The sequence below is a fragment of the Gekko japonicus genome, unplaced genomic scaffold (assembly GCF_001447785.1).
Source record: "Gekko japonicus isolate JY-2015 unplaced genomic scaffold, Gekko_japonicus_V1.1 scaffold572, whole genome shotgun sequence".
Classification (NCBI taxonomy): Eukaryota; Metazoa; Chordata; class Lepidosauria; order Squamata; family Gekkonidae; genus Gekko; species Gekko japonicus.
In genome coordinates this window covers 57,238-67,347 of record NW_015167553.1, presented here as the reverse complement: position 1 = coordinate 67,347, position 10,110 = coordinate 57,238, and the positions used below count along the sequence as shown (strand labels likewise).

Genomic DNA, 10,110 nt, shown 5'->3' with positions numbered 1-10,110 from the left:
AAGCAATCTTATTGGTTGTTATTTGTAAATAGGCGTGGCTACATTAGCCCGGTTATGTTTAAAAGGAGCTTAAGCTCCCGCTGTTTTCTGTTCTGGTTTCTTACTGAGTTGAGTGCTTGTTCGTTACTTCCAATAAAGCTGAATCACTTGCTGAATCACTCTAAGAGTCCTTTGTTAGCGCGATCTAACAAAACCAGTCAGTAATGGCCAGCAGCACTTCTTCAATGAGGTATGACAGAGATCACCAAGAAATCTGCATACATTCTATCAACAAGCCAAGCTACAAGAAAAGAGCAGCTTTTTAATCAGACCACGTTTTGAGATAAACAAGGCAGAAATGTTTGGTGCTGACAATTCTTGGTCATCTGTTTGTCCTTTGGAAAGTAGATTTTGATCTCCCAAACCCAACACATGCTTGAACTGCCTGTACATCAGGCATGAGACGTTTGCACATTTTGTTCACTACATAGCATTCAAAGCTGCTCTCTCAGCCTTCCTGGGATCTGCTGGTATTGTGAAATAGAGCTGAATGTCATCTGCACATTGGTGGAGGATTAACCCAAATCTCCAGATGACCTCTCCCAGCAGCTTTACATATGTTAAAAAACTGGCCCAAAATGGTGGGATACAAATGCTTTAAAAATAAACAAACAAACAAACAGTAATTGTTTTTAATGAAAAGAATTAATTATATGACACATTTGTTTCCTAGGAACTGCAACCAGAATTCTACTCATACTACTGTTGTACCTTTCAATCCACTAATTTCCACCAAAAGCTGTTCCTGAGGGTTACAAGACTTTCCAGATAAGCAACTGATACAGCATGATAGAGAAAAACTCTGAGGAGAATCAGCAAAAAAAAAAGAGGTCTACCTCCTTGTCCAACCAAACATGAATTCCATTTGTACAAGAGGCTCTTTGAATCCAACCAAGAATAACAAAAATTCCTTGAATGTTTGTACACTCTAGAATCTACGATCAAGTTGCACAGAGTGGATCAGCAAGAGTTCTAAAGGTGCAAAGCATTCTATTAAAATAGGCACTGGCCCTGCACTAAACCTGAGATTTTGCTGGCTTTGCTCTATAAAAAACAAGTTATTGTTTAGAGACCAGAATGTCTTCATGGAGGCATAATTACTACTAATCAGAATCTGTGGATCTAACAACAACACTACTCACTGGCAGCACTGAAACAGAAGATACCATGTGACAGAAAGAACAAAGATCTCTAGAGTGTTTTGAATACAACTCCTTGACTAGGTTTACTGTACACAGGCCTAGAAGAATCAGAGGAAAAGAAGAATTTTTCAAGAGGAAATCATCATGGCTACTCACCTGTATTTTGTGCAGCTAGAGTTTGGACCTGAAGGGCCTTCAGGATTAAGAGTAACTTGTGGTGAAACCTGAGCGGACAGCAAAAATCCCAAAGCCAGAACAAGAAGTGCAAAGGTAGTGCCTACGATAGAGAAACAAGGCAGTTTAATTAATCAAGCAGAATTTGAACAATGCAAAAGTGTTTCTCTGGTACAAAAATTATCCTATGCAATTTAACTCATTTGAACTGTCTAAGCTCCCTGCAATAATGCCTCTCTCATAGGCAACTAAATCCTTAACAGCCACATCACCGGCCAGTTCTGGTGCACTCTCAGATAGGACCACTACCTGGTTAGCCCTGAACTGGATAGCCCAAGCTAGCCTCATCTCGGAAGCTAAACAGAGCTGACCCTGGCAAGTATTTGGATAGGAGAACACCTAGAGATGAAAAATTCCCGAAATTTTGAAGCTCGGAAAAACCCCCGGTTTTTTTCCGGTTTTTTTTGGGGGAAAACGGAAATTTTCGGAAAAATTGAAAAAATACTACATTAGCATTTCTTTTGTCTTTTCTAGATTGAAAGTCATTCTGTTACTTTAGGAACATAAAATATGACTATGGACATTTTTACTTGGCATGAAATTATCACAACTAGCATATTAAAAATATAGTGTATCCAAACAATTATTACAAACAGAATACCCATCCACATGCAAAAACAAACCTGAAACCTTTTTATTTTCTTCTGACAATAGCACCTCCTAAAGAAAGAAATGCATCTTGTTCTTGCATTGGAGAGTTCAGTTTGTAACCTAGGACTTACTTGTCCTCAGTGCATAGAAATTAGATCAATCTGATGTCATATATATATATATTTTAGAAATGATTTGGAAAATATTTGAACACCTTGTCTTAAAAGATTTTATTCATCATGTTAAAATAAAATGTTCCATAGTCAATTTATTTTATTTTATTTTATTTTTTCCATTTGCTAGTAGGCTTTCCCAGGTATTTTTTAACTCCGGATCTTTGGGCGGATGCTATGGGTGTGCTACGCTTGCTAGATGTGTCCTTGTGATCGCGCCCATATACTCCGCCTTGGTATTTTAAGCCACTTCCTTAAACTTACCAGCACTGAGATTTTTACTCTCACTGGGAATTCAAGGAGATTCTGCTCATGATACAACAACAGAGTTTAGCACTTCATACATCCTGAAAGAGCTCCTAAAACCCAGCAGGGAATACTTGGAACCTTAGTCACAACCAGCAGCAGAGTTGAGACTGGTGGGAAAGTATCTGTTGGGCTGTGACTAGCAAATGTCCAAAAGTGATCAAAGGGTTATCATATTTAAAACCATGAAATAACAAAATACTATATACTGGCTTTCAGTTAAGACTCATTTGCCAAGCAGAGGCACCTTGTTTTTGAGGAAAGGTATTTATATCCCCCAAGATGTCACAAACTAAATTGGATTTTTGATAGCTTTTCTCTTCCAACCCTGAAACATGCCAAAGCATGTTGAAGCACTAGAACATCTAGCTATTTAGCTTGCAATACGTTCTCTCTTAGTGAGCTGTGATAAGTGAAATCAGTCAATAACACTCCTCCTATACTTTTGAATGGGCTAAAAATTCAACATCCTTACTTTCAGAAAAACAACTAAGCAATTAATACATGAGAATTCTTCATTTTTGGCTAGAGATAGCATCACATATTTCAACAGGCTGCATGGTTCCAAATGGAGGAGGGAGTGAGGGATTAAGAAATTAAAAATAATAATCACTTAACAGAATGAAAGCAACAGAAGTATTCACTGATACAGAGATAAAAATATTATTTCTAAAATTGGCTTTATTAGTCCTGTGTGCTACTAGTAGTTCTACAGAGCACTGAGACCTGATATATATATATATATACTGGAATTGTATGTATGTATGTATGTATGTATGTATGTATGTATGTATGTATGTATGTATAATTCCAGTATAAAACAATCTGAAATCAGAAGCAGAACAGAATAAAATGTATGGATTTGAGCCTGAATTCTAAAGATGCTCTTCCATTTTCAGAAGGGCTCCTCCCATGAACAGAAAGGCACATTGATTTCAGTGCAACCTAATGTAGTAAAACAAATCTTGAGTTGCCACTGGACTCAAAATATGTTCTACTGCTTCATACCAACACAGCTGCCCCACCTGTAGTAAGTTTGACTTATGTATCTTATCACAACAAAATGTAAAAGGAAAGTGCAGATACTGCTAACATTTTAGTGCCAACTGAAGCCAGATAACCAAAGCAGATTATGTTTGCAACTATTTTTTTCAAATCACATTTGGATTTCAAGGATTATTTTGCTTTAACTAGGAGAGACATTTTAATATATGTTTTACATGAGGCTTTACCGATTATACCTTCTTTAATTTACTTTACCCCAAGGAGTTGAGAGGCTGTGTTTCTAATACATTTTATCCTAGCATTACAAGATACGTTAGTCAACAGATATGAGACTGCTGAAGACCATCCAAGTGCTTCACAGTCAGCCTGAATATCCCACTTTTAAACACAGTAATCTGAATCACACATATCTCATGTAACAGCAATATTTTTGCAGATTCCAGTTCAATTCACAGATAGAGTGTTTGTTTCCATTTTCAAACCTACTTCTTTTCCATAATCTGTCTTGATGCTACACACTGGATGAAGATTTCGACACAACAATTCCAATTTCAGCACATACCTGCTAAACTTCCAAGTGTGAGTTTCCTACGGCCCACTTTGTCAACCAGCCAGACTCCAACCAGAGTGAAAATGAAGTTAGTCAGTGCTGTCACTGCAGCAAGCCAAATTGCAAGCCGGTCATCTTGAACACCAGACATCTGCATAATGGTAGCACTGTAGTACCTGAAGAGGATGAAAATAAAAAAGTACTGCCATTGATCCAGGCATTATAAACTGCTGGCTTAATACATAAGTTTCCCCTCTGAACAAATCAATGAGGTAGGGACATGCATTTTGACTTTAAAGGGCACTAAGAAACTGAACAAGCAATCGTCAATAGCAGCTTTTAAATTAGAATTTATATCTCCACACATCTAAGTCAAATTAAAAGGATAAAAATGTGCATATGGATTAAAACGTTATTTACTTTTACATACCTTAAGGCTGTGGTCACACACAGACTAAATAATCCACTTTCAGTGCACTTTCCAACTGAATTTTACTTGTGTGATCTGGCAAAATCCAGTTGGAAAGTGCACTGAAAGTGGATTGAAAGTGGATTATTTAGGGTGTGTGACCACAGCCTAAAATAGCTTTTTACCCCTTGCATTCACCCAAAGTGAACTCGGCAGTTTATAATACAGCAATCTATTTAAATGGCACTCTTCGAGCTTCTGCACTGCATTAACTGCATTTAGATGTGGTGTGAAATAGATAGGAAAGTGCTCCTGTCAATAGTGAGAACTCTGATAGTTCATCACAGCCATACAAAGGCATTTCAAATTAACTGTGTTTGACAACTTACACCTAGAGTGTTCATGCTTTTGGAAAGTTTAGAATTGCAGCCCCATGGCTAGCCACATCAAATATTCGCCCAGACACAGCAAAAGCTCAGAGGAGATAATTCAAAATGAAATTCAAGGGCAGAATGATTCCCCTTGCCGTCAGCTGATTGCCACAAACTTTAGAAATTGCTCCAAAATTGCTGGCTAACAAACATGTCAAGTAACAAAACAGATTTATCTTTCTCCAAATAGAAGCTTCTTCCTGCACTTTGCTAAGAATTGTTTAATCAATTAAATGTGGTTTCCAAATACAAAAATCTTCCAGATTCCAATAAAGCAGTCAGCAAACAAAATGCCTTCCTACCTGAACCTATTTTCAATAAAACACTGTCTCATTGAACACCTAAATTTCATAATAAAAAAAAAAGAGTAAATTGCTCTGTTGAGTTTTAACTGGTGTATTTTATACCAAAATTTTACTAGGGGTCTTTAGAAGGACCGGTAGCCTTTGTTTTGAATGTGGTGGTATAAAATATATGTCTTCCCCCGACCCATATTTTTCTTTACCTTAGTCCTTCTCCTTTTGCTTACTGAACAGGGGTTTGGCTTCCAGTTCTGTTTATCTGTGCTTCTCACAAGGAAGCTATGAAAATACTCTCAAGCTCTCTAGAACAGGGGCTTCATATAATACTCCTGATAAAAATAATTGTTGTCCTCGGTGAAGCTGCTTCTTCAAACATAGCAAATGGAGAGCAACCTGGTCCACTACTGACAGTCAAAAGGTTCCTTGCCAGTAATCTTTTCAAATACCTAAATCTTCATTAATCTTCATTAACAACTTCATTAACAACTGAACGTTGGATGGATCCTACGGTTGAACATTTGTCCAGTGCAATGTGCCTTCTGAATGCTAGTGGAAGAACTTCTTGCATCAGGGGCAGGCGCTACCATTAATGGAACAAATCCATAGCATCCAATGCAGAGGTTCCAACTGACAAAGGTTCCACCTCTCAAAGGTACTTCTGTTTCTCAATGCAGCTGCTACAGTAATTTGTGACCACTAGAGGGAGCACATGTGCCAACAGCATCTTTCAGCAGCAGCAGAGACAGAACTGAGGAAAGGGTGCTCTGTCCCCTCTATGTCACACTGAGAAAGGCAGGAAAGCAGTGCCGGGGAGGGGTATGGAGTACCAGTAGACATTCTCTCTCCACCCGTGTGCTCATGTCTCTCTCTCTCTGCCTTTCACAGCTGTAGGCAGCCCAGTTCCTCCTCAGCCCAGTTCCTCCTCATCTGCCAGCTCGTCTCCCGTTTGTATTACCCCTCAGCCTCCTGCTCCCTCCTCTCTCTGGCTCCTCCCCCCGGTAAAGGGTTTGACGCCGAGGCCGGTGACTCCACCCATCCTCCTGGCTTTGCAGTCCAGCCTCGGTGTGCCATCCACGCCACAGCCTCTGCGCCTGCTGCCGCCGATACTCCCCAGTTCCTTGCGGCCCCTTCAGCCGGCTTCCATGCCGTAGAGCTTGGAGCAGCTCGGGCCCGCCCCCAAGCTGCGCCCTGGCTCTGCACCTTCCGCTGCTCCCTCAGGGCTCCCTCACCGCTGCCTCCGGCTTCGCTGCTGTCTCTGGTCTCCTCCGCGGCTGCCTCTCGTGCGTTCAGCCCTCCTCCAGGCTCCTCATTCCTTTCCCTGGTCCTCTGCATGAGTACGGTTAGCTGGCTGGCGAGCGGGTTCCCTCCATCTCCCGCTGGGCCCAGAAGCTCCCGGTCAAGACTGGGACAAGAACACTACTGTCGAGGTCTCAAAATTAATTAACCCTCCCTGGTCCCAAGGACGCCAGGCTCATTACCACCCTGAGCCTGCTCGCGGGGAGGGCGAGGTATAAACTGAAGTAATAAAATAAATAAATAAATTACCGCCAGGGCCTTTTTAGTGGCAGCTCCATACAGGTGGAATGAGCTCCCAGAAGAGATCAGGGCCTAGTGGGACCTTGCACAGATCCACAGGGCCTGCAAGATGGAACTCTTCCACCAGGCTTTCAACTAGGAGCCACCCCCACTATCACCACCAACTCTCGGCTGCGATGGCTGGCTTGTGTGAAGAACATTGAGAAACTGAAAAACTTACAAAAAGTACGCTGTCTTGTATAATTAACAAAACATTGACAGCACTTATTATTATTATTGTCGAAATTGAATTGTTTTATGTTGATTTTATCAGATTTTAATTGCTATCTATATATTATGTAATATGTTTTAATGAATGTAAGCCGCCCTGAGCCTGCTTTGCAGGGAGGGTGGGGTATAAGCTGAATAACAAATAAATGAATGAATGAATGAATGAATGAATGAATGAATGAATGAATGAATGAAATATCAATTAAAAACCTATGAAAGTCTAGAACAAATTACATAGGCGTGTTCTAATCCAATATTTTCTTGAAAGTCAGATCCTGGCAACAAATCACATTTTTCTTTCAAAAGCACATTTAGATTATAACTTTTAATTTCTTCTTTTAAACCTCAAAATTTTAAATTATGATCCCTGTTTTGGATTTTTAACACATCTTTTATCTTCTACAATCTGCATTTGACCATGTAAACCTCTAATTTCTCTTTGATTTTGGGATCACTCTGTTTTAGATTTATTAAAATGATCAGTAATGATTTTCTGCTTTTCCTGGATAGATTTAAACCTGTTCGTTTTTGTCAACATAGATGTCATTTCCAATAGATAAGAAAACTTATTTTCTACTTGATTCAACCTAAATGGGCCCAATTTCATCTATCTCTGCACCTACCTTCTGCTCAAATGTTGTAAACTGTGTATGAAGTATTTGTTCTAGAGTTTCCATCACAGAGAGAGCACCTTTGTCTTCTAATGTAATTTTTTTTTGTAATGCCTTGTGGATATCCTAATGCACACTATGTTACAAGAGACCCCTAAAGTATTAATTTTGATTACAATATTCTAAATTAAAAATAATGCTATCTGCAACCTTACTTGTATGGATATACTAACCTAAATTTTAAGCTATACTGTCACCTATCTTATGCCATCTTCAACTATTTTAAATAATATACAGAATAATATACAGAAATCACCAGCTCTAAACATATTTCATACAAATATTTCAGTGCATCATAATAACAACTTAGAATTAAAGAATTAAAGCAACAACGATACTTTCAAAATAATTTAAACTGTTATGATCACTGACAGTCCTTACTCTTGGGAATAGGCTCCTCCCTCTGGAACAGGGTCGGTTTCCTCAGATCAATCCAGGAAGGAGAGGGGCCTGTCCCCTGGGAACATCCCAGTCGTCTCCAAGCTGTGCATCCCCTAACATCACACTAAGGAAAGGAAAAAACACTTCTCCCCACCATAGTGAAACTTAATTTTCGGGGCAACCAGCCTTGTAACTTTATGCCCTTCCAGCGAGTGTAGACCAAGGTTGAAACCTTCTGTCGCTCTCTCACCCAATTAACTCACAATTTTTTGTTTTAGTGTCTCAGAGAAACTTCATAAATGTTCCTCCAAAATAACCTCCAGAAGCTGCCCCAAAAAACTGGGTGGGTAAGACTGCCCCACTCCCGGACCACCGAGAAGGAAACTTCACGGTAAGTGAATACAAATCTTCCATTGTCCGGTGGTCCTGGGAGTGGGGCAGTCCTTACTCTTGGGACATAAAATAGCAGTGTGCCCCAGGGTGGGAAATCCGTCTTCTGGTTATAGAGTGTGCTGCAGCACACCCCAAAGAAAGGCCGCCACAGCCAAGGTCAGCTTCTCTACTCTATAGCACTCTACTCTATAGAGTGCACAGACTTCCAGGTGGCCACCGTACCTACCGTCTCCAAGGATGGGAAATGATCTGCAAGCTGCTGACGTAGCAGCCCCCCACAGAGAATATGCTGCAACACCTTTTGGTGGATTCAGCTTCTGAGCCTTGCATGCAACAATGATGTCACCCCTAAAACCGCTTACTCAAGGTAAAAGGCAATACCAGTTGACATAAGGAAAATATCCTAAAGGAAACAAATAGCGTATCTGAATCATGCCACTACTTGGCCTGTCAATGTAAAAAACTGAATACCCTACATATATCTAGGCAATGCCATTCCCTTTCCTTGTCATGCCTATAATTGGGACAAAGGAAGGTAAGACAATGATCTCTGACCTGTGAAGGAACTGGATTAACCTTGGGAATGAAGGCTTGATCCGAACGTAACATCGCCCTATCATTGTGGAAGACATGAAGTTCCCTGTCAACTGACAGGATCCTCAGTTCAGATGCTCGCCTAGTTAATATTATGTCTGCTAAAAACAAGGTCTTGAATGTTAATTCCTTAAGACTCCATGGGTTCAAAGGTTTTCTACACAATGCTCTCAGGACCCTATGTAGGTTCCAAGTTAGAAACCTCTGCACTTGTGGCGGTCTTGACCATGTAGTAACCTTTTAGGAATCTCTTAACAAGTGAATGGCATTGAAGGGACTTCCATTCCTAGCCCCCATCACTGCCAATATGGCTGCCACTTTAATGTACTCATGCTTAGCCCTCTATCCAAACCATCTTGGAGAAAGCTAAGATGCCTCTGATGCATTTAATGGTTCCCAATCATGTTCTGAACACCAAGAGTGAAGGACCCACCAGGTTGTGTTATACACCCTATTTGTGGAGCTCTTCCTAGAAAACTAATATAGTGTCTGTCACCCTGTCAGGCTAAATCAACTCTTCTAGCTGTTTCCACTCGACCTCCAGGCTGTTAGGTTTAGGAGGGCTGGGAGAGGATGTTGTGCCAATCCTAGTGTCAATAAGTTCTTTCCCAGTGGTAGGCACCATGGGTCCACGATCAACAATCTCTTCAGATCCTGGAATTAAGCTCTTGGTGGCCAAAAGCATGGTATCAACACCAATTCCGCCTTCTGTTCCAACAGCTTCTGAATCACCTTGTGAAACAAGTCAGTTGGAACGTGTACAGTCATCCCTATGGTAAGTCGCAGTTCAGAACATCTGTTCCTGTTGCCCGCTGGTTTTCAACTCTGAACATGGAACGTGGAAATTGATGATTCTGGTCTGTGGTAAAGAGGTCCATTTCCATCATCCTGTACCTTATGCAGACCTGTTGAAAACCCAACTTGCAGAGCATCCATACGGACTAGTCTAATCACATATACTCAGCCAGTCCATCAATGCACTGTCCTGGCTTGCCACATGGACCACCTCCAATGACTGTAGCTGGATCTCCACCCATCAGACCAGGTCGCTCACTTCTGTGTGTAAGGTCCAAAATCTGGTTC

General features: G+C 40.7%; 1 protein-coding gene across 1 annotated transcript in view; it reads right to left on the bottom strand.

Annotated features, from left to right (window-relative positions):
* Positions 1-10,110, bottom strand: part of LOC107112554 (proton myo-inositol cotransporter-like) — a gene marked incomplete at its 5' end in the record, with an annotated part of 127,333 nt that overhangs the window by 70,092 nt on the left and 47,131 nt on the right. The window contains 2 exons of the mRNA XM_015413709.1: positions 1,338-1,458; positions 4,053-4,216. Coding sequence (XP_015269195.1) covers positions 1,338-1,458; positions 4,053-4,216 — 285 coding nt within the window. The remainder of the gene's footprint in view (positions 1-1,337; positions 1,459-4,052; positions 4,217-10,110) is intronic.